At 36.0% G+C, this 25326-nt stretch overlaps 1 protein-coding gene across 1 annotated transcript in view; it reads left to right on the plus strand.

Annotated features, from left to right (window-relative positions):
* Positions 1-25326, plus strand: part of DMD (dystrophin) — a 2077064-nt gene that overhangs the window by 505153 nt on the left and 1546585 nt on the right. Inside the window, exons 8-9 of the mRNA XM_021677947.1 lie at positions 14599-14780; positions 16020-16151. Coding sequence (XP_021533622.1) covers positions 14599-14780; positions 16020-16151 — 314 coding nt within the window. The remainder of the gene's footprint in view (positions 1-14598; positions 14781-16019; positions 16152-25326) is intronic.

Here is a 25326-nt window from a genome sequence, read left to right on the forward strand (position 1 = left end):
AATGCCTGCACATGTCTAAGACACATATATGAGGATGCTAATCGCTGCATTTTTTATAGCAGTTGCAGTATTATTCCATACTGTGGAACACAAGGCAGGTATAGTTCTACCACTGGACTGTAGGCTCCATAAAATCAGAATCCAGATTTGTTTGTTTTTGATTTAACTTTTGCTCGCTATTATAACTCTACTACCTAGCATAAGCCTTACCTTATGATAGGTGCCCAGCAAGCAATTGCAAAAAATAAATGGATGGATGAATGCAAGCATTATAAAAACTAATTCTTAAAGTTCAAATTGTATGTATGTGTATATGCATTTTAAAGCTGCATTTTGCTGAAAACTTACTTTTTCGTAGACATTTTTCTAAGTACTTACATTTATCTTTTAAAAAAAAATCTTTTAGGGACGCCTGGGTGGCTCAGTTGGTTAAGCGACTGCCTTCAGCTCAGGTCATGATCCTGGAATCCTGGAATCGAGTCCCTCATCGGGCTCCCTGCTGAGCGGGGAGTCTGCTTCTCCCTCTGACCCTCCCCTCTCTCATGTGCGCGCTCTCTCTCACTCATTCTCTCTCTCTCAAATAAATAAAATCTTTAAAAAAATCTTTTAAAAGCGTTAGTCCCATTTTATAGGTGAGGGCATGAAGACATGAAGAAATTCAGTTCATTATCCAAAATTATGTAAAGCCTATGAGTTCTAGAAGAAGGCTTTGGATTTATACACCTGGACATATCTTGTGAAGCTATGTAGGAAAGTAGATATATAGTTTGTATCCAGTTTGATCTCATTAGATTAATAAATAAATGGATGCCTAAATGGACTGATGGTAGATGGACAGATGAATGGTTGAATAGACAGCATTGCTTTTACTGAGAAGTATTATCTCTAGCTAATGGGACTGGCGTGGTGTAGAGCTGTGGGGTACTTTCACTGTTCACTTTATATACTCCTGTACTATTTTAATCTTCCACTACAATAAGCTTGTATTGCTTTTGTAATAAAAATGTTTAAAAGTGAGAGATAAAATCCAAACTAATAAAAGAAAAAATAGGGAGAGCTAAAAGATTAAGTCTTGGAGCCAAGATCACTAATCTGAACTGTTTCTTCTGAGGGAGAGATTTCTTTTCAAGAGATAGGTTTCCTATCATGATGAGAGTGGAATTGGGACCCATTTGGCCAGTCTAAGATCAGAGCCTGAATAGGGTCTAAAGTTTTGGGTAGTGAGACAGGCTTTGCAAGATAGAGTAAATGAGCTAGTTATACCAAGCCCTGAGGCTCACAGCTATAGGAGAGACATGTTAGTAGAGTTTAACCTGCAGGAAAGCTATTTGAGAGAAGCTGAAATTTGAAAATCAAGAAGAACCAGAAGTTGTGATAAGAAAGGTAGCTATGTCATATTTTGCATATCAGTTTTAACCCTTGTCCAGCCATTGAAAGAGAGAGAGAAGAAATTTTAAAATTGCAAATGAGTAAAATGAACATCCAACTATTTAAATAGAAATCAGAAGCTATGCCTTGACTTGTCTCTACCCATTTTTGGTGTTACTAATCTCTATCCAAAAGGGATTGCTTTTGGGGCGCCTGGGTGGCTCAGTTGGTTGAGCGACTGCCTTCAGCTCAGGTCATGATCCTGGAGTCCCAGGATCGAGTCCTGCATCGGGCTCCCTGCTCGGCGGGGAGTCTGCTTCTCCCTCTGACCCTCCCCCCTCTCATGTGCTCTCTCTCTCTCTCTCATTCTCTCTCTCAAATAAATAAAATCTTAAAAAAAAAGGGATTGCTTTTTAAATAAGACACACACACACACACAGTAGTTATGTAAGTGACCATATTGTTTTTTAGGTGTGTGTGTATATATCTATCTATCTGTCTATCTATCTATCATGTTAATTTTTCTTTGTTTCTTAACTGAATCTCTTATTTTAATATCTCAGTTTAAGGAACTGCTCTTAAAATTGTAATGATTTAGTAGGATCCTACCTATGACTGTATCATAGTTTTAGTGAGATGGCAAGGCTTTCATTTGCTTAACTCTTCCAACCCACCGGGGATTCAAACACAGTTCTAAATTACTGAGAACTGTGCTTCATCCAAGTTTTAAGGGGTTATCTTTTACTATCCTGGGTCGGAGAGTACTTGAACAAATTTTTCTGTAAATATCAATGATTTTTGAACATCTATTCTATGTAAAGCCCTGTGCTTTTTTGTGGAGTCTGTACCAAAGCTTAGAAACAATGAATAAAACATTAGTTTTCCTGTGCCTTGAGTATTAGCTTGAGTATTTTCAGTCTGAATTAAAAATGTACTAACTTTGTCATCATCACTAATAGGCTTCCTGATTAACCTGCTAATGCTCTCTAATTTAGAAATGAATGCTTCGGGGCGCCTGGGTGGCTCAGTTGGTTAAGCGACTGCCTTCTGCTCAGGTCATGATCCTGGAGTCCCAGGATTGAGTCCCGCATCGGGCTCCCTGCTCGGCAGGGAGTCTGCTTCTCCCTCTGACCCTCCCCCCTCTCATGCTCTCTCTCTCTCATTCTCTCTCTCAAATAAATAAATAAAATCTTAAAAAAAAAAAATGAATGCTTCTTTCCCTACTACTTAAAAAAAAAAAATGTGATGCGTTTCCTAGAGCAGGAGATGTTATGCAAATCAAGTCTCATTTTTGAGAATGTCATCAGTAATTTAAGAAAAACTTTTGTGATACAACAGGAAGCTGAGGCTCAGTCTGTTTAAGTTGTCCCAAATGAGAGAACTAGGATGTGAACTCAGGAGTCTTTTTTTTTTCTCCTTTATTGGGACTATCAATTATTAGATGACCTTATACAATATTCTTAACTCATAAGAGAATGTTGAATGGTCGTTGAGAAAACATAATAAAATCCCTAGTACATAATAGATGCTCAATGAAAAGTAATTAAATATCAAACTGAATCTCTTTAATTTTGGTGGGAGATAAATACTGCCTGATCCTCTCTGTTTTAATGCTCTTCTCCTCTCCAACCAGTTCTCAATTTTCAACATGAGTCTTATTCTGTGTTCACTTCACTGAAGTGAAACTTGATAACTTGATTGCCTGCAGCCATAATTATCTGTTCATTCATTCATTTACTAATTTAACAAATACTGAGTACCTACTATTTGTCAGTAAGTGATAAAACCATTTCGAGAAAGTTCCTGCCCTTGTAATACTTAAATTATTGTAGGGAGACAAATTATAGTAAAGGGGTAGATAAATAAGCATAATAGTTACAGTTTATGACAGATGATATAAAGGAGAGAGTCACTGTGAAATGAAGGGAATGGGAGTGAGTTTTGAAAAATAGGGTGATCAACAAATGCATCTCAAGTGCCATTTAAGCTAAAACCTAATGGAAAAGGACGAACCAAAAATGCAAAAAGATGGGGAAAGTATTCCAGATAAAGAGAACAGCAAGTATAGAGACCAAGATGCATAAAAGGGCCTTTGTTATTTCAGATATGAAAACAAGGCCAATGTATCTGAAAGGTAGCAGGCAAGAAAGAGAGAGGCCATTAGGCTGCCATTAGTGAAGAGTACAGGATTGGGTCATATAGCATTTTGTAGGGCATGGAAATAGGTTGGATTTATTCTAAACAAAGGAGAAGCTTCTGAAGGGTTTTAAGTATGACAGTGCTATTTAATTTTTGTGTTTTTAGAAGATAATTCTAGCTGTTGCACACTGAATGGATTGAAAGACATGGGAATAGTTAGGATATGAATGTAATGGTCCCAGAAGGCAAGGATCATGGCTCAGGTGAAAATAGTAATCATGAACATGAAGATAAATAGGTGCCTGTATTCCTTTTAGAGGCAGAAAAAACAAGGCTTGTTAATGGATCAAAATAGAGAATGCAGAAAAAAAATAGAAAAATCAAGGACAATTTCTAAGTTCACAGCCTGACACAATGCATAAATGTTGTTGCCATATCTAGAGATGGTGATTAAATGGGAGACTAATGTCTTTGAAGGGAACTGAGGGCCTTATTTGTATATAATAAATTTGAGAGATCTCTTGAGGAGAGGGTTCTCAGCTGGAGATAGGTATTTAGGAATCATTAGCATATAGGCAATATTTAAGAGAGTTTGGGAGGGATAATGGGAAGATAATACCCTAGGGAAGAATGAGTGTAGCTAGAGAAGACCTAGATCCAGCCTCTAAATCTTTCCAAAATTTCCTGTCATTTAAATAGGTTGGGCCTGAGAAAGTGTGGCTGATAGGTATAAAACCTGAAAAATATAGTGTCAAAGATTCCAAGAAAAACAAAGCAGTTTAAGAAGAAAGAGTGCTATTGGGAGCTACCCAGTAAAATGAGAATAGAAAAACATCCATTAGGCTTAGCAACATTGTAGCCATCAGCTGAGAAGAGACACAGAAGCTAGTTCTCTGATCCACTATTAGCCAGAGAAGCCTTCTGAACTCATCTTCTTTAAAATATTGACCCCATCCATTCCCTGTTTCAAAGTATGCTTGATTCAACAAGCTAAGCTCTTTGATATGGAATGGATACTTTTTAAAAGAATATTTGTTACAAAAAAGCTTGCTCTTAAATACAGTTTCAGCATTAAGCTAGTTATCATTGTGGGATTTGCCTTGGAACTTGCTTATACCATCAGGCATATTCTGAATCCTAAAACATATGGGAAAGCTCCTTGATAACTAATGAAATTTGTGTTAAATGAAGTGAGCATCTCCATTCTGGTTTCATTGTTTATCAACTATCATTTTTAACTCTGTAAAGAATGAGGGGGTAGAAACTGAGTATTTTGTGTTAGTAAAGAAGATACTGTGTGGAGTTACTTATGAAACTTAATGCCCTTCTACTAGTACGGGAAAAAAAAAGTCAATTTGATTAGATCAAAAGCAAAGCACAAAAACAGCAGATGACAGTGAAGGAAGCAGAGTTAAATGTCACTGAGCCAAAATACTCCTTTCTCAAATGGAAACTCCAATAGTTCTTTCCACAGTAGTCCTATAGAGGGAAATTTAAGAAAGTACAAATGTTTTTCTATCAATAGCCTCCCACGCCGATTAGCTTCTGTTTGTTAGGTCAAACTAGCTTCTGTTATCCTGGTTTTAGAGGGTATGTACTGAAAAGTTGTTCTAAGTTTTTAAATGGCCAGGAGTATTTATCTTAAATACATACAATTTAATGAGGTACAAATGCAATGAGTAGCTGGAAAAGAGAATTTTGGAAATTTGTTGCGTTTAGAATTGAAAATATAAAGACAGAACACTTGACTTTGATTAGCTTCACACAGAAGACATTTGATACTTTGTTCAAAAACATTCAACTTAAAGGTGGCTTATTTGAAACTTGTAAAGTCACAATTTGTTGAGAATTTCCATTTAATTGAGTTTTACCCACCAGCTTCTGTGTGTTTGTTCTCAGGCACTATGTGAATGTTTGGTGTTAACACTACAGAATCCCCACTCCTATTTAATCCTCTTCCCAAAAAAGCTCAACAAAGATAATGCATTTGTGGAAGGTAGTTTCATTTATACAGTGAAGCAGGAAAGAACTAGGTGAATAGGATTAAATTGGCAAGTGGTAAACAGAGGATTTTGAAAGTATTTATTTGTAATTTTGCTTCCCCATTAGAATCACAGTTCCATGAGAACAGCTCCCTGGGATCATTTATTTATCACTATGTATTCAAAGACTAGAATATAGTCTGGCACAAAGTAATAACTCAGTAAATGTTTGTTAAATATATTTTTGAGTGTCTCATGTTATCAATCTGGTACTTTATAGAATCAAAAGCATCACCTCCAGCTACCATGATTTATTAGATTGAATATATGATTTTTATTTGCATAGGTATATTTAGCATTGTTTAGTTAATGGCAGGAAGATGAACTAGTTTTCAGTGCATCTAAAGTTTCCTGTGAGCACCTCATCTTCTGTGTTTTGTTGTTGTTGTTGTTTTTTCCCTCTTAGGCCCTAGGTGAGCATGCATTTTGAGCACTGTTTTCTACTTGTACCAAGATGATAGTGATAGTTTTCTGCTAGCTACACCATGAGCATATCAAAAGGAATAATTGGGTGTTTAAAAGATAAAATTATTTAGTATTTCTCATGGATAAATGAAAGCCACTGCTTTTTATCATTAATTTTATTATGAAACTGAATCATCTTCATCAATACAAATTATTTTCATTAGTATATGTTATAGTCTTTTAATGAGAAGCATTGTTATTAGATGATAAAAGCAACTTGGATCAGTGAGTGAATGCTAAAATTATGGAATGGCTTAATTAAGGATTACTTAATTTAGTGAAGGCAGAATAGGTCTTGTAGAGAATTAAAGAATTTAACTTGAAGGGACCTATGCAAGTTATTTTCTTATTAGAATGCTATATATACAGTGACTTGCAAATGGAAGGTGCATATATGTAGAATGTAGTGCTGGATGAAAAATATTAAAATTTAAAATAATAATCTAACACTTCAATGAATTAGTTCACTGATATGATAGTGCCCTTAATTTAAAAACTCTGGTGCTTAGAGATCAGATGACATTGTAATATCTTCATTTGTAAACCTCAGATGATAACACACTTGCTTCCAGTAATAAGTTCTTTGGAATTTCATATCTGTGTATTTGGTTATTTTAGCAGACTCAGGTTTTTGATTGTGTCTCTCTCTATTTGTGTGTGTTCACACTTTCATATTCAGAGCTATCTGACCATGTCTAGTTTGTGGTCACATGTTTCTTCTTTCCAGTTTACCTCTTCCCCTTCTCTTACAGTGAATTTATTTGTATTGTGTCGTTCCTAATACAAATTCTGTGGGACATGCTCTACATTTATTCTGATCAGAGTTTCTAAATGACATCCTTTTTAATTGTTTTTCTTTTACAAAACTCGTGAAAGGCTGACCAAACTTTGTGAGTGTACATTTATGCATCTGTTTATCTTTGAAATCCTACTTCTTTCTGATTACACAGGATATGCATTTTATTTATTTATTTATTTATTTATTTATTTATTTATTTATTTATTACTTTTTTCTTTTCTTTTTTTATTTTATTATGTTATGTTAATTACCATACATTACATCATTAGTTTTTGATGTAGTGTTCCATGATTCATTGTTTTCATGTAACACCCAGCGCTCCATGCAGAACGTGCCCTCTTTAATACCCAGCACCAGGCTAACCCATCCCCCCCCCCCCCCCCCCCTCTAGAACCCTCAGTTTGTTTCTCAGAGTCCATAGTCTCTCATGGTTCGTCTCCCCCTCCGATTCCCCCCCTTCATTTTTCCCTTCCTGCTATCTTTTTTTTTTAAACATATAATGTATTATTTGTTTCAGAGGTCTGCAATTCCACCATCTCACACAATTCACAGCACTCATTGCGGAGGGTATGTGCTATGGTGAGCGCTGTGAATTGTGTGAGGATATGCATTTTAATCCGCTCTTTCAATTTCTGCCTTTCTCCTGGCAAAAAACTGACCTGAGGTTTAAGGCAGTGGAACCTCTTGTTGAGATTTCCCAGAGGTGTTTCAAGGTTTTGTCTGATAGCTGGCTAATCAGACTTTCTGGAGGTTGATTGCCCAAGATAAGAACAGTTTTGTTGAAGGCACCAGTTTCCTGACCAACTCATTCGCATTGGCTTTTTTAGGGTGAGGGCATGCTGCATGAAAACTTTGTGCAACGCTGTTTTTATTGTTTCTTTTTGATCTTTACAGATACTTTTATTATAATATAGACTATATTATCTAACTATAAAATTCGTGGGTGCTGAGTGGAGAGTGCAGAAAATACAGATAGGACAAAAGAGAAAAGGAAAACTATTTTCAGTTCCACCAACATACCCATTTCACTAATGTCTTGAAGTATGTTTGCCTAGTCTTTTCTGTAAAGTTATTATGTACTTCATAATTTATACATTCTATTCTTTTGATGTTATAAAGAATTTCTTTTCATATTTTATCAAAAATTCTTCAAAAGTGGAGACCTGTGTGGCTCAGTCAGTTAAGCATCTGCCTTTGGCTCAGGTCATGATCCCAGGGTCCTGGGATCCAGCCCTGCATCGCATCGGGCTCCCTGCTCAGCGGGGAGCCTGCTGCTTCTCCTGCTCCCCCTGCTTGTGCTCTCTCTCTGTGTCAAATAAATAAATAAAATCTTTTAAAAAAGTCTTCAAAAGCAATGTTTTGAATGGCTTTGTACTACTCATAGACAATGACATATTTGATCATTTCTACTTCTCTAACTATTAAGCCACTTGGAATGGTTTGATTTTTTTTTCTTTTTTGTATAAAAGGTTTTTTTATATTGTAAATAGTGCTTAAATTTTACATCAGGTTTACATAAATCATCATTTAAATTTCTGGTTATTTCTTTGTGGTGGATTCCTAGAAGGAAAATTACTGGGTCATTGAATATGATTGTTTTTAAGGTTTTAGTAGACATTGCCAAAATATTTTTCATAACATTTGGAACCAACTGATACTCTTCCAGCAAAGTAGGAGTTTGGCCAAATCACCGAAGCCTCTACAACTTTGGTGGTTATTCTTCTGTCATTCTTTGATAATGTGATAGGCAAAAGAATATAATTTAAAACACACATCTTTATTTAATTTGAATTTGATTACTACCAAAGTTGTATTTTTATGTATATTTACTCTTGTCATACCTCTTTTATTAGAAATAGAAATCAGGGATGCCTGGGTGGCTCAGCTGGTTAAAGGTTTGACTATTGATTTCAGCTCAGGTCATGATCTCAGGGTTGTGAGATTGAGCCCTGAGTCAGGCTCCATGTTGGGCATGGAGCCTGCTTAATATTCTCTCTCTCCCTCTCCCTCTGCCCCTCCCCTCCTACTCCTCTCTCTCTCTCTCTCTCAAAAAAAAAAAATAGAACCACATGGATCACAGGGTCATCCTTTAGATGGCTTTGAGATACTTGGTTTTTATTTTTTTATTTTTATTATTTTTTAGAGTTTTATTTCTATTTATTCATTGGAGAGAGAGAGAGTGAGCAAGAGAGAGAGCACCAGCAGGGGGAGAGGCAGAGGGAGAGAGAGGAGCAGACTCCGCGCTGAGCTGGGAGTCTAATGCGGGGTTCCATCCCCAGATGCTGGGATCATGCCTGAGCTGAAGGCAGACGCTTAACTGACTGAGCCACCCAGGTGCCCTGATACTTGATTTTTAAATGCACTAAAATAACATTTTCTACAAGAATGAAGGTAAGGTACTGAGAAGTGTGATGCCCTGACTGGGCTCTAACTTTAATTCTGACAACTTTTGAAATTTCCATCAAACTACTGTGGGTTTCAATTTCCTCATTTGAAAAATAATGGAATTTCAGTGAATGATTTATTCATTCATTATATCCCTCAGTATCAAAATTCTGATGAGTGTAGAAACACTCATCAGAATCAGTGCTGTTGTTCATAAAATAAAACATTCTAGCAGTATTTATAAGTTTGCAACATTTTCCTTCTGAAATGTCTTTAAAGATTCGATTAGAAATTATTAATTTAAGTTTCTGCAGCAACAAACCCGTTATACAGTAGAGTTTTAGTACAAAGATTACTTTCATAAAATTGTAAGTTCTTATTTTGGGAGTACAGCCACTTCTTTTACTTCATACATTTTAATGTCTTGTAATAAAAAAATGTAAATCATATCCCATCATTCTCACCCTCCTCAAATGCTATAGTACTCATTATCTATAACATTATGTTTTAAGTCAGTTGCTGTCTTACACAATTCTCATTAATTTCTATGGCTTTAACTACTATACTCAGTTTCTCAACCAATATTTAGGTGTTCACAAAGTCTCCAGACATTGGCCTAGCTGCAGTTATTGATCCTAAGTGAGGATCATCCCCAAGTCATGACATTTCTTTTGAATTCTCGTACATTGTACAGTCCATAATTATTTGTTGGGGGCTCATCCACTGAATACTTATAATATAACATAGGCTAAGCATATTCTATGGCACATTATCATTGCTTTGTGAATATTTCATAAGTGATGAATGATGTTTCCTTCCTAACAGCTTCCTGTGGCTTCCCATTAGTAGTACTAATGGTCTCCTACAACTAGATCTGGTTTTATATTAATAACACAAAAAACAACAATTGCAATATAGGAACAGTATCTGAGTCTAATTAAGTTTACAGTCGTTTCTAAACATTATACATTTGACCTTCACAACACCATGGTGAGATTGGGACTCTGGTTTTATCTCGCAGATGAGGAAACAGAAGTAAATGATGTTAAGGATGTCTTTTTATAGATATAAACATTTAGGCACAGATTTTTAAAATCCAAATCCAGATTCAGAATTGTTCATTCTTTCTTTCCATCATGTTCTCCTTAAAAAAAAAAAAAAAAACGTTAATTTTAAATTTGTAAGTGAGTTTTATCCGTTGAATTTTATCAAATGATGAAACCATTACTAGGTATTTGGAATGAAAACACAAAGCTGAGTGTATCGCTTACTTAAATAAGAGGGAACTATGCTGGTTAACCAGTCTCTCAAAACAGAGTATTCTTAGGTTTTGGGGAAAACTGGGAGATCAAGAGATCTGTGAGCATTCGATGTGAATAGGTTGATGTGACCTTTAGAAGCATGGTTGGTTAATCAGGTGATACCACTGTTAATTGGTTGGCATTTAGAATTTTGTTCATTGGGGTGAGTTCATTTCTGATTAGCCAACTTTCAGAAGGAAAGGGTTGACAATGGCTGGCTTGAGGAATCATGATCAAGACCATATAGGCAGGTAATTGTTAATTAATTAAATGAGTCTGAAACTTGTGTTGGTGGCTACTTGTTACTGTGATTACAAAACAAGCATTTCCCTCCATCTGTCCTCCTCCTCCATTTTACTCAAAGTTTATTCATCTTTGTACCCTCAGGGCTTAGACAGAATGTTATATATAGTTCTTTTCAAAGACTGTGAAGTAAATGATTGGAAATAGAATGAAGTCATTTTGGACCTATCTTAGAATTTCTATCATCCATCTTTTTGTTTTCATTACAAAGCCTAGTTTATTTCTCTAACACCTCCTATCTGGATCGGGTCCTAGCTTCCTACTTCCCTCCAGTTGTTTTTCTCTTTTGTCCCATTCTGTACTTAACAGTTTTACTTTACAAAAAATTCAGTGCTGTCACACTCTTGCTCAAAAGTAGTCACTGTCCAAACTACTGAACCAAGGTCAAAATTTCTAGTTTGTTACTGATGATCTCTCAGTGTTTCAGAGATAGTGTACCCATTGTATCTTGTTATTCACTACTCTCCTGTCTGTGAATAAGACACATAAAGGCACTATTCCTGGGATGTTTCTAATATCTTACTGCTGCACTTTTGTTCATGCTTTTCTACTGCCTAGAATACCTTTCCTCATTCCCCCATTTCTAGCCAATGAAATCCTATACCTACTTATTAGGTTTCCTATTTATAAAGACTTTTCTGGTCCCCTGGTAATATATAATTTTTTCCTTTCTCTGAATCTACTTAAGCACTGATTGTGCCAGTTAGAGGAACACATTTTAAATTCTGTTCAGCAATGCAATTATTTTGTACTTTTCCTATTATCTATTTATTTTATTATTCCAAATTGTGAAGAATCCATGAATTCTCTATCTTGTTAATCTCCTGGATACTCTGTTAAAATATTGTAAATAAAATAGCTCTTGGCACATATATGTTGAAGTGAATTAACATATTTTAAAATATCTAAGTTCCTTTCTTTAAGAAAAGAAATATCGGATTCCACCTGCTGGTACAGCTGAATCCACACAACCTCAGAGATGGGAAGCAAATAGATTGGGGTAAAAATGTCAATAATTTGGTCAAATAGTGTATATTTTTGTGATGATTGATATTTATGAATATTTGCTGCCATCCGAAAGATGTTTTATGTAGATAAAATGCACTATAATTTTTGACATTTGCTTGGGGTAATAGAAATAATTCTTAATTTATTTTTACCTTTATTTTTATCATGACATATATTTGAGGCTAAACATATCCATGCATGTGTTTATGTATAATATAGCAGTAAATGGTAATGGATCAACCTTTTTTTTAATTCAGTGCCTTTCTCACAGCATAGTTTTACTTAATACTAAAAATAAACAGAATTCTAAATTATGCTCATTACATATACAACTGACTACTTCCTAGTGAGAAAGAAGAAAACATTTTAGAGGTTCAAAATGTGGTGAAGAAGTGTAGTATCCACCATACAAAGAACACTTGAAAAACAGTTATCAAATGAAAGGGATATTTTAGTCTTCACAATTTCAAAGCTAAGTTAGTAAGATTTTTTATTTATTTATTTATTTTTAAAGATTTTATTTATTTATTTATTAGAGAGCGAGCGAGAGAGAAACAGCATGAGAGGGGGGAGGGTCAGAGGGAGAAGCAGGCTCCCCGCCGAGCCGGGAGCCCGATGTGGGGCTCGATCCCAGGACTCCGGGATCATGACCTGAGCCGAAGGCAGTCGCTCAACCGACTGAGCCACCCAGGCGCCCCAGATTTTTTTTTTTTTTTTAGAAAGGCAGTACTTATGTACAAAGTATTCTTTAGTTCTTCCTAAAAAAATACTTGCAAAAACTTAACCTTCACCGTTTGTTGGGTAATAATTATAATAAAGGAGCAGAGAATATGTATTGTATCACTTTGTACCTCTCAGCCTTATGCACTTAAGTGTCCAGTTAAGTATCTTTTGGGGGAAAAAAGCCAAACAATGAAGTGGCAGATGATAGAGCAGTCTGCTTCCTGTGTAATATTTTTCAACCCTGTTACTCAGAGTGTGGTCTTCAAGTCAGCAGCGTCATCATCACTGGCCAGCTTGTCAGAAATGCAGAACTTCAGGTTCTACCCCTGACCTACTGAATTTGAGTCCAAGTTGAAAAAGGTCCCCAGGTGATTCATATGCACATTAAAAATTGAGAAGTACTCTATTATACTATGGATAGAAGCAGACCAAGGACTATTAACTTTTTCCCCCTTTGTAGCTCTTTTTAAAAATATTTAAACAAAAAAATACAGGGCGCCTGGTGGCTCAGTAGGTTAAGCGTCTGCCTTTGGCTCAGGTCATGATCCCAGGGTCTTGGAATCAAGCCCCTCGTCGGGCTCCCTGCTCCATGGGGAGTCTGCTTCTCCCTCTCGCTCTGTTGCTCACCCCCCTCCCCCGCTCATTCTCTCTCTCTCTAATAAATAAAATATTTCAAATATATATTAAAAAAAATAGTTGTTCTAGGGGCATCTGGATGGCTCAGTTGGCTAAGCATATGACTCTTGGTTTCTCCTTAAGTCATGATCTTATGGGTCATGAGATGGAGCCCTGCTCTGTGCTCAGAGGGAGGTCTGATTGAGATTCTCTCCTACCCCTCCCCCCACTCACACACGCACGTTCTCTCTCTCTCTCTCAAATAAATAAATCTTTTTAAAAAATAATTGTTCTAAATAATTACATTCCTGCTACTTGTGAAGGCATTGACTAAGTTACCTATTCAACCTCCTTTTATGTTAGTGGGCTTGAGATTTGACTCTTGGCTTTTTTACTCGTGATCAGAACACCTGACCAGAATATACATATTTAACATAAAAAAGATCTTTTAATGCTAGCTAAGCTAAGATAAATTTATAGCAAGAAAAATGCCTGGCACATTGCTGCAGAGTTGTCTTGGCCTCCTGCCAGGATTTATGTTTTAACACTTCTGGGATTAATGATACACTTCACATAAAGGATTATTTTTATATCTTGGTTCCCTGGAATGAACACAGTGGGTAAATTGTAATGCCAAGTTGCAAAATAACCTTTTGAAGGAGCTGCCACTTACTATGTGTGTTGTTACAAATTATTATTGACTTTAAATACTGGGTTTCTTTCATTCCCTGGATATGGCAAAGGACATAATGTCAGATCAACTTTATGTGAAGGACTTTTAAATTTATCTCTAGAGTCTGAGAAGGAAGGTAACATCTGACTTTAACAGATGTACCAAAAATGTAAACAAATGTTTTTTAATATACCTAAGGAATATTACAAATCATATACATATGGTATATTGTTGTTTTATTTTATTGTTATTGTGGAAATACATGGTTCATTTCAACACAGAGACATATTTTGCTCTTTACATACTTAATCACCAGCAAAAATTTGATTAGATGATGCAAGCTTTCCTTACTGGAAGCCAAGGCATTAAGCTCTTTTGTGTAATTGTTTAATTACCAATGCACTATTTTAATTGACACGTTAATATAGCTTTCCATGGAAAGGAAGATATAATCTTTAATTGTGTTTCTTATCTAATGAAAACCACTCTCTTAGTTGGGCCAGTTTGGCAATTTGACTTAGGAAAAAGTATTATGGAATGAAGTTTTTATGTGAACAAGGAAAAAAGAAATTAACTTTAGGGCTCCTCTCATTGGTCTGCCAAATTGGAAGGCCATTTTCGGCGTGATTATCATGTTCTAATTAGTCTCTGGAGATTCATGGGCAATCGAGTACTCATTAATGTGTCTTCTTCCTGTAACATTTATTTGTTCATTCGCCTTTCAGAGACTCAAATATAGAAACCAAAAATAGATGTTGGGTGTTAATGTGCTTACAGATATTGCCACCACTTATCCAGATAAGAAGTCCATCTTGATGTATATCACATCACTCTTCCAAGTTTTGCCTCAACAAGTGAGCATTGAAGCCATCCAGGAAGTGGAAATGTTGCCAAGGCCATCAAAAGTTACAAGAGAAGAACATTTTCAATTACATCATCAAATGCATTATTCTCAACAGGTAAAGTATCAAAAGAGTACTTAATATCAATGATATTTTCTATCGTATGTGCATTTTTAGTCATCATACACATACATATCTATTATATGTATGATAAATACATGATAAATATGTCTATATAGCATAACGTGTATATATATACACATACCTACACACAAATATATGTCTACATAGCATAATGTGTGTGTGTGTGTGTAGGTATGTGTATATATATATATCTACCTATAGATAGAGAAACTCTATAAGCCTTCTGAATTTTAACTGATATAATGGACCATAATATTGTTTTCAAAGCACATTATTAAAATACTCTGCTGTTGATATGCACTATGTTATAGAAATATGGAAGACAGTATATTGCATTTCCATTGTGTAAAATGAGTTAAAATAAAAGATAGACTCATATATGTATGAAACTTTCTGTCAATGAGAGTAAAGAACAAAGAGAGCAAGAGCAAAGGCAAGTACTCTGTTTAATAATACTTTCTTATTTTTAGTGGCAACCTACTGATGTATTAACAAATTTTGATTATTCAAGATAACATTTTTGATAAAAGTAGTTTATAATACTTTAAATAAAAGTTGAAGGGAGAATACATGTGATAAAGATTTTTATGATTGTCCAGGATTTAGTGGGATTCTTTTATTACATGGCTTGTTCTTGCTCCCAAGAGTGGCTGTTTGGGGTGTTTTCTTTTACTTTCTTTGACACAAACAATGATGAAAAAGCCTAAAAAAAAAAAAAAAAAAAAAGCTTTTAGCATAATTCCTTCTGAAGGTGTGGACAGCTAATCTTAGGCCTAATTTTCTCACTCTCCTAAAGCACTAGTTCTGTATTTTGCTTATGAAAGCTCCAGTCCTTTCCAGGAACTTGACCTGATGAATTCTGGTTTTGTTTACTTTGGGTTCAGAGAAAATTGCTTTTGGATGCCTGTTTTTGCCAGATTGAAGAGCACCATCCCATAGGAGTGCTGGAGCTGTGTCAGTATGGAATCCTTATAGTTAAGTCCCGCCCTCATCCCTTCCCTGAGTACCTGCTCTCCACCATGACATTGAGCACCAGAATTGTGCAAGTGTACCAGTTTGCAATAGCACTATGTGCATTTCAAATTAAACTTTTCATCTCACTGTTTCCATTTAACGTTTGTTTTTGTAGTGTGTGGGAAAGCAGTCCTTCCAGGGTTACTTATGATGTCTCCTCCTCCCCTCTGTCCCCTTCCCGGTAACCCTACTCTGCAGATCACAGTCAGTCTAGCACAGGGCTATGAACGAACTCCTTCCTCTCCCAAGCCTCGGTTCAAGAGCTATGCCTACACTCAGGCTGCTTATGTCGCCACCTCTGACCCCACACGGAGCCCACTTCCTTCACAGGTCTGTCAACATTTACTCTCTGTTCTACAAACCAAAGAACTTCCTCCTCGAGGATAACCTGACATGGCTTTCGTTTGAATTTTGCAGTGCCTTTTTTCTCCTTCGTCAGGAGCAGTTTCATTATTCCCAGTTGTATTAGATGTTCTCACATGATGCTGTTTCGTTATTGTGATTTCCCTAGGTTTAACATGGGTTGATTCTTCATGAATGGGGATTCTTAGAATAGTGGTGTGTGCTTTCATTATATAATTTACCTGTAAGGTTCTCTTTTATAAAGGCTACCAATAGTTATACGAAAACATCATTAAAGGTTTAAATATGTAATTTTTAAAAGAATGGGAAAATGGATGAAATTCACTGGTCACACTACTTGGCGAGATTTTTCTAGGTACCTGATACCTAAAGGAAACATACACTCTATATAGATGTTCTTATTATATTTTCATTCTATAAAATATATTTATACTCTATTTAAGAAAAATATAACTACAGGGCCACCTGGGTGGCTCAGTCGGTTAAGGGTCTGACTCTTGATGTCAGCTCAGGTAATGATCTCAGAGTTGTGAGACTGAGCCCCACATCCGGCTCTGTGCTGGGCATGGAGCCTGCTTAAGATTCTCTTTTGCCCTCTTCCTCTGCCCCTCCCCCCCCAAAAATGAAAGGAAAATATAACTGTAAGCTTTTTCATATGATACATTTTAATTTGGCTAATTTAAACATGTATATAACATGCTCTGTACTATTTGTACAAGAAAGTCTGTCACTCCTGCACCAGTCAGATTCTATGCACCATTTCGTACTTTCCGCATAAAGAGTCTTCTCAGTGGAATTTTCCATTATTGCGGTATTGTAGGAAACCTAAAAATACAAGAAATTACAGCCTGGTTTATGTTAGAGCATGGAAATGAAATGTGCTTGATTTGTGAGATTTGCTAGAATTTCTTTTTAGAAGAAAACTATTTTGTTTAGTAGAGCAATTTGAAAGTTCTTAAGGAAGTGACTTTTGTCAGAACTACATTATGAATGGGAATTTAGAAATTATAGACCTGATCCTATATGGTGAAAAAAGTGTACATGTTTAGAGGCTCACTGATTTTTTACAATAGTGGTTGTATTTAATTAGTGATTATTTTGCACAGTTGATTTGTGCATAAGGCTGAAAATTCTTAGCACTCACTGATTCCCCCGGGGAAGCATATTTCAGGGCATACTTATGCCCTCTATCCTTGGCTAGCTTTCTGGCAAAGCTGAACAAAGGAGACTGGGTGAGAACATTTGTGTGACTCAGCCTCATCTTCAGTTAAATTCCTATATCCATGTTTTTACAAAGGTCCATTGTATAATCTTGAACAAGAAACTTAATCAGTTTTCTCATTATCAGTAAATAGAAATAGTTGGGCCACTCATTACTGAGTGTTGCTCTATGCCAAGTGTGCACATTATATGAACTAAGGAAATCCTTATAACAACTTCAGAGAGGTGGGAGATGCTATTTTTATCCACATTTGAAGTTTCCTCTTTCTGCCCTTCTCTTTCTCTTCTTCCTCCTCCCTCGCACCCTCCTGACTGCCTGACTGTCTGGACTCTTTTCATCACCATCCTCCCATTGAAACCTCCAAGTCTTGAAGAATAGGGGTGCATCCTAAAATAAAGGAGCATAAGTCAAGACAAGGAGATGAGTTCTTTTTCCCCCTCATTATCACTTTATTGAGCTGCCTTTTCCAGAAGTTTTTCTCCAATGCCTCTTCTGGTGGCACATTTTTACCTCATTACCAACCCCATTAAGGCATTGCTCAGTTATGACTCCTTAATGAAGTAATTATAAGTGGACTTAATTTTGCTAGACTCTATTTGTTTATTCTATCTTTGTATAAATACTACAAAATATATAATGTGTCATAAAATAAAAATATTCAGCAAATTCACTTACCTGTTTTATTTAGCATAAGCCATTGAAATAAACCTGATGGTGTCCTTTAGAAAAGAAGAAGCATGAATTACAATTGATGAGGAATGATATATTCTGCCTGTTTCTAAAGGAAGCACATCAGAAGATGATGTTACATGTAGTTAGTTTGATAAGTTTATGTCTTAACGATATACTAAGAAAAATTTTTTCTGAAGCGTTTCACAGAGGGGCTGAACCTATACTGCCCCCTACAGGTTGTATCTGATCCACTTCAAATGAACTCAAGACCACACCGGACTCCATTAGAGAGTTTCATTCAAGTGGTTTACTTGGTGGTCTGCAAAGGGGGTGAAGTTTTCCATAATAGGAAAGCAAGCTACGTGGGTGCCTGTCCGCTATGGAAAGCAGAAATTCTGTGAATTACTTAAAAGTTCCCAATATATTGGGGTGCCTGGGTGGCTCAGTTAGTTAAGCGACTGCCTTCGGTTCGGGTCATGATCCCGGGGTCCTGGGATCGAGTCCCACATCGGGCTTCCCTTGCTCTGTGGGGAGCCTGATTCTCCCTCTCCCTCTGCCTGCCACTCTCCCTGTTTGTGCTCTCTCTCTCTCTGTCAAATAAATAAATAAAATATTTTTTTTAAAAAGTTCCCAATATATTAGAATCATCAGTTATCCCCATCTGTCCTAAACTTGAAAAATCCGATTTATACTCTTTGCAGTTTGAAAATCTATTGGGGTGAAGTAGTCGACCTACCTCAGGATCCCTGTTTATAAATGAGTTTTTCTCATAATTTGCCAAGAAGAAATACTATCTGGTGTGAACCTCTGGCTTTCTCTCATTGTATATCACTTTATTGCCATCCATCCTTGGATGGAGGACATTTTTTTTTATGGTTTTACTTAATTCCTATTTTTATGACTTTGATCATGCCTCTCATTCTACTCCTAATTTTATATCAAAAATACTCAGTATCTTTTTCACTTTCAGTTTCTGTTTCTTTCCTGGAGCCTAACCCTGCTTAAAACTCCTCTAGTGTATGTCACCTCTTCTGAAACACATCAATCCACTTTATCTTGTTAATATACTGTTATGTGACTCTTTCATTTATCACCTTCTGTAGAATAGTCTATGCTTTATTTATTCATTTATTTAGTCCACAAATAATTATACTTCATCACCAAATCCAATGTCATCTTTTCAGCTTTCAGGCTTTCCATCATAATTGAAATAACTTTTCTCTTAGCTTCTAGACTCATTAGCTTCTTCTCCATCTCTGTTCTGTATCTCTTTTACTATCTGGCTTTCTTCTCTTCTAACTCCCTTTGCATAAGAACTTCATGAAAGATCCCTTGAGCCATGTATTATAGTCTCCCTGTTATCAATATGATTTAACCTCCTGGCTTCAAGCTGTATTCGGATGACCGTTGTGATCTGTGTTTTTACCCACTTTCAGTGTCTTTTAAGTTACAGCCACATTTCCAACTCATTTTCAACTCTTTGGCATGTATCTATACCTAGATGTCCACTGATTTCTTAAACCTGGTATGTCCTGAAGGTAACTTTGTTTCATTGCTCACAAACCCATTTCTTGTCCCTTTTTGATATGTAAGTGAGAATATTACTCAGCAGTCATTGATACTTAAATATGTGACATCGTACTCTTTGGTCTCTTTATTGATCTGGTATTCATTAATGAGACATGCAAAGTCATTTCCTTCTTTACAAAATTACTCCATTAAGCTATGTCCCTGATGTTATGTCCTCTGATTTAGGCCCTCAATACATGTCTTCTGGATTACAGAAATACCTTTTCAATCAATGTCACTATCTTTATCTTAGTCCCCTCTAAATCAGATTAAATTTCCATATTAACAACGTCAACAATATCATTCACAAAACTTTCTTCACTTCCTTTTGCCTTTATAACAGGTCCACTCTCTTAAATTTCATCAAGAAGCTCCATGATCTATTATCTATTTATATTTTCATGTTTATTTCACAGTAGTCTATTTCATGTTTTCTTTACTCCAACCAAATTAAATCACTTGCTGTCTTCCATAAGTGCCAAACAATTTCCTATCTTAGCTTTTTTTGGTTCTCTCAGCTTAGAGTGACTTTTGTCTCCTTTTACATTGGGTAGTTTAATCAAAATTTCAAAGCCTAACCAGTAAGTGGCAGAGCCTGGATTCATGTTTGGATTTATCTAACCCCAAGTTAATGTTCTTCATACTAACACTGAATTCTCTCTCTCTCTCTCTCTACACCCACACACACACACACGGGATTACTCACACATAGAGTAGTATTCATTTATGTAATCATTTTTTAAAAGTTTTTATTTATTTATTTGAGAGAGAGAGAGAGCAGGAGCAGAGGGGAGGAGCAGAGGGAGAGGGAGAAGCAGACTCTCCACTGAGCAGGGAGCCCGATGTGGGGTTCAATCCCAGGACCTCAAGATCATGACCTGAGGCAAAGGCAGATGCCTAACTGACTGAGCCACCCAGGTGCCCCTGTAATCATTTAATACTTAATTTTTAATCACCTACTATGTGCCAGGTATTATTATATGATATTGCAACCAATATCATATAATAATTGGTTCCACCAATTGGTGCATCAATAAACAAACTTACAAAATAATTTGTGCCCTAATGGAGAGCATAGGCTTATGGGAGAGTCAAAATATGAATAAGATAAACATTATGAATAAGTGAAAGAATATTTCAGATAATATGCTAGTAATATGTATAAAGTAAAGCAAAATTCAGTAGTAATTACAATAGTTAGTGGTAAAAAGAAAAAAATAAAAGAGGAAAGTAGAATATGCAGTATGTGACAACTGGAGTAGTCAGAAAAAGTAAATTTTGAGTAAAGACTGAAAAGAGGTATGGGTCTCTGGAGAAGACCAACCTCTGAGGAGGAAGCATAGATGGTACAAAAGCCCTGAGCTGTGGGGATACTTGGACTACTCAAGGAAAGATAGGAGGGAGGGCACAGTGCTGGGAGATGTTGCTGAGCTGTAACGGTAGACCAGATCACATAAGACCTGGTAAGTAATGGTGAGGACTTTGGTTTTTATTACCAATGAGATGGAAGGCTATTGGAGGAGTGATATAAACTTGTATTATTTCAACATGGCTGCTATGTGGGGAATAGACTAAAGGGAGCAAGGGTGAACCAAGGAAACGAGTTAGATTGCTATTGCAATAATCCACTCAGCATATGAGAGAGAATTGGATCTGGATTCTTTTTCTTTTTCCCTCCATTAAAAAAATTTTTTAACATAAACTTTACTACCTACAATGTTTTTAAGTGTACAGTTCTGTGGTTTTAAGTACATTCATAAAATTGTACATCCATCACCACCACCACCTGTCTCCAGAACTCTTTTCATCTGGCAAAATGGAAACTCACTTTCCATTAAGCAATAACTCCCTATGACTTTTTCTCTCTAACCCCTGGTGACACTACCATTCTCTTGTTTCTATGAGTTTGGCATTACTTTGTTCTTATTTTTGTTTCTTAGATTTTATCTATAAAGAGATTATGCAATATTTGTCTTTCTGTATCTGACTTATTTCACTTAACATAATGTCCTTCAGGTTCATCCATTGTTGTCACAGGTGGCAGAATTTTTTTAAAATAATTATTTATTTATTTTAGAGAGAGTGTGAGAATGTGGGGGAGGGGCAGAGGGAGAGGGAGAGAGAGAATCTCAAGCAGACTCCTTCTGAGTGTGGAGCTCAATTTCCTGACCCTGAGATCATCACCTGAGCCAAAATCAAGAGTTGGACCCTTAATGGACTGAGCCACCCAGGCACACCACAGATGACAGAATTTTATTCCTTTTTAAGGCTGAATAATATTCCACTGTGTATATATACACCTTTTTCCATTCATCTGTTGATGGATGTTTAGATGGTTTCCATATCTTGACTCTTGTGAGTAATGGTGCAATGAACATAGGAGTGCAGATATGTCTTTGAGATACTGTTTTCATTTTCTTCAGATATATACCCAGAAGTGGGATTACTGGGTCATATGGTAGTTCTATTTTTTTTTTTTTAATTTTTGAGGAAACTCCACACTTTTTTTTTATGATGGTTCTATCAATGAGCATGATGCATCGTAATTGAATTCTAGATAATGTTTTGGACAACCTACAGGATTTGCTAATGCAATGTAGAACACATTTTGTTGTATTCTTAGACAATATTTGTGTTATTAAAAAAACTAAAGGGGATAGATAAAATTTCTAAGAGGCATTAAGCATTAATCATAAGTAAACTAGTAGTTTATGAAACCCATGTGTTAAATTTAACTGATGAGTTGAGTACCTGGGTGATGTATGAAATTGTTGAATCACTATATTGTACACCTGAAAGTAATATAGCACTTTAAGTAACTAGAATTAAAATAAAAACATAAAAAGCCAAAAATGATAATAAATTTTAAAAAAAGAGCTTTGATAAGGAAGACATAAGTAACAATGTGTATTAATTATAGATAGTAACTTAACCTATTACACATGGTAAAAATAGAGAATAAATAATGGAATACACGAGTGTAACTAGTGAATAGAAAGAAATGAAAAGACCAAATCATAAGGTATGATCGATCATGTCACCTACATCATTCCTAAATTGGGTACCTACTGATAATACTCGGTATGGTCTCATTATGGTCTCCCAAGTGTACTACATAAAAAATGCAAATAATTCCCATAGCTCTTTTGCAGACTAATAAGCTACAGCTATGGGCTAGGTATGCTTGTCCCTGTATCTCTCTAGTAAAGCAAGTATATGTGGTGGCCTTAGGCACCTTCTGTCTATTGTACCCCTCCCTCAGATGTCACCTCTGGTTCTGCCCACTGCACCACGATCCAGAAAGATGGACAGAGCAAAATATATGAACATTGCACAAGCTGAGATTTAAATAGTGTGGTCCTTCACACTGTTTGGCCTTATCCTAATTGCATTACCTGCCCCCCATTTCTTTCTTCTTGCTTCTTGCTATATGCTTTAAAATTATTTAGTAAATGATGGGATTTGAACATAACAGCTTGGTCAGTGAGCCTTTCTGTTTCATGATCTCTGGGATGGCATACCTGGGAGCAGAATTGGAGACCACCATTGCATCAAGATCATGCTGCACATGACATAGTGGGTATGAGTTATGAAAGAATTCAAAGAACCAAGAATTAGTGCAAGGTTTTGACTTAAGCAGTTGGAAGAAAGGAGTTGCCACCAACCGAGATAGGATAATCTATAGGAGGAACAGTTTGGGGAGTAAGGTTAGAAGCTCACTTTTGAACATGTTAATCATTACTTATTTTTTAATTTTTAAAATTTGAGGTATAACTGACATACAGCATTGTATTAGTTTTATATGTACAACATAATGATTTGATTCAATATTTATATATATTGCAGAATGATTATAATAAGTCTAATTAACATCTGTCACCATACATAGTTACAGAATTTTTCCTGCGATGAGAACTTTTAAGATTTATTCTCTTAACAACTTTCAAATATGCAATACAGTATTATTAACTATAGTCCCCATGCTGTACATTATATCCCCATGACTTATTTATTCTTTAATTGGACATTTGTACCTTTTGACCCCCTTCACCCATTTTGCCCGCGCCCACCCCTTGCCTTTGGCAACCACCAATGTGTTCTCTGTCAATTTGTGTGTGTGTGTGTATGTGTGTGTGTGTTTTAAGAGTCCATATATGTGAGATTATACAGTATTTGTCTTTGTTTGACTTACTTCACTTAGCACAATAGCCTCTAGGTCCATCCATATAGTTGCAAATGGCAAGATCTCATTCTTTTTTTTATAGCTGAATAATATTCCATTGTATTTATATATACTACATTTTTTTATCCATTCATCCATCTATGGACATTTAAGTTGTTTCCATATCTTGGCTGTTACAAATAAAGCTACAGTGATGGGGTACATATATCTTTGTGACTTAGGGTTTTTATTTTCTTCTGGTAAATACCCAGAAGTGTGATTACTTGATCATATTGTTTTATTTTTAATATTTTGAGCAACTTCCATTCTGTTTTCCATAGTGGCTGCATTAACTGACATTCCCACTAACAATACATGAGGGTTACCTTTTCCCCACATCCTCACCAGCACTTGTTATCTCTTGTCTTTTAGTAATAGCCATTCTAACAGGTGTGAGGTGATAGCTCATTGCTTTGATATACATTTCCCTGATGATTAGTGATGTTGAGCATTTTTCCATGTGTCTGTTGGCCATCTGTATGGCTTCTTTGACAGGATATCTATTCAGATCTTCTGCCCATTTTTAAACCTAATTGTTTATTATTTGTTGGGGTTTTTTTTTTTGCTATTGAGTTGCATGAGTTCTTTATATATTTTGGATATTAATCCCTTATTGGACATATGATGTGCAAATATTTTCTCCCATATGGTAGGTTTCCTTTACTGTGCAGAATCTTTTCAGTTTGATGTAGTCCCAGTTATTTATTTTTGCTTTTATTGACTTTGCTTTTAGAGTCAGAATCAAAAAATCATCACAAAGACCAATGTCAAGGAGCTTACTGACTCTGTTTTCTTCTAGGAATTTTATGGTTTCAGGTCTTATCTTCAAGTCTTTAATCCATTTTGAGTTAACTTTTGTGTCTGGTGCAAGATGGTGATCCAGTTTCATTCTTTTGCATGTGGCTCTTCAGTTTTCTCAACACCATTTATTGAAAAGACTGTCTTTTCCCCAGTGTATATTCTTTTTTTTTTTTTTTTAAAGATTTATTTATTTATTTATTTGAGAGAGAGAGAATGAGAGAGAGCAAGCACATGAGAGGGAGGAGGGTCAGAGGGAGAAGCAGACTCCCTGCCGAGCAGGGAGCCCGATGCGGGACTTGATCCAGGGACTCCAGGATCATGACCTGAGCCGAAGGCAGTCGCTTAACCAACTGAGCCACCCAGGCGCCCTCCCCAGTGTATATTCTTAACTACTTTGTCTTAAATTGTTCACATATACATGGCTTTATTTCTGGGGCCTCTATTCTGTCGATTGATTTGTGTGTCTGTTTTATGTCAGCACCATACTGTTTTGATTACTATAGCATTGTAATAGAGTGTGAAATCAGGGAGTATCATGCCTATAGTTTTATTCTTCTTTCTTAAGATTGCTTTGGCTATTAAGGTTTTTTTGTGATTCTGTACAAATTTCAGAAGTGTTCTAGTCTGTGAAAAATGCCATTGGAACTGAGATACAG

Source organism: Neomonachus schauinslandi, chromosome X (genome assembly GCF_002201575.2).
Source record: "Neomonachus schauinslandi chromosome X, ASM220157v2, whole genome shotgun sequence".
NCBI lineage: Eukaryota > Metazoa > Chordata > Mammalia > Carnivora > Phocidae > Neomonachus > Neomonachus schauinslandi.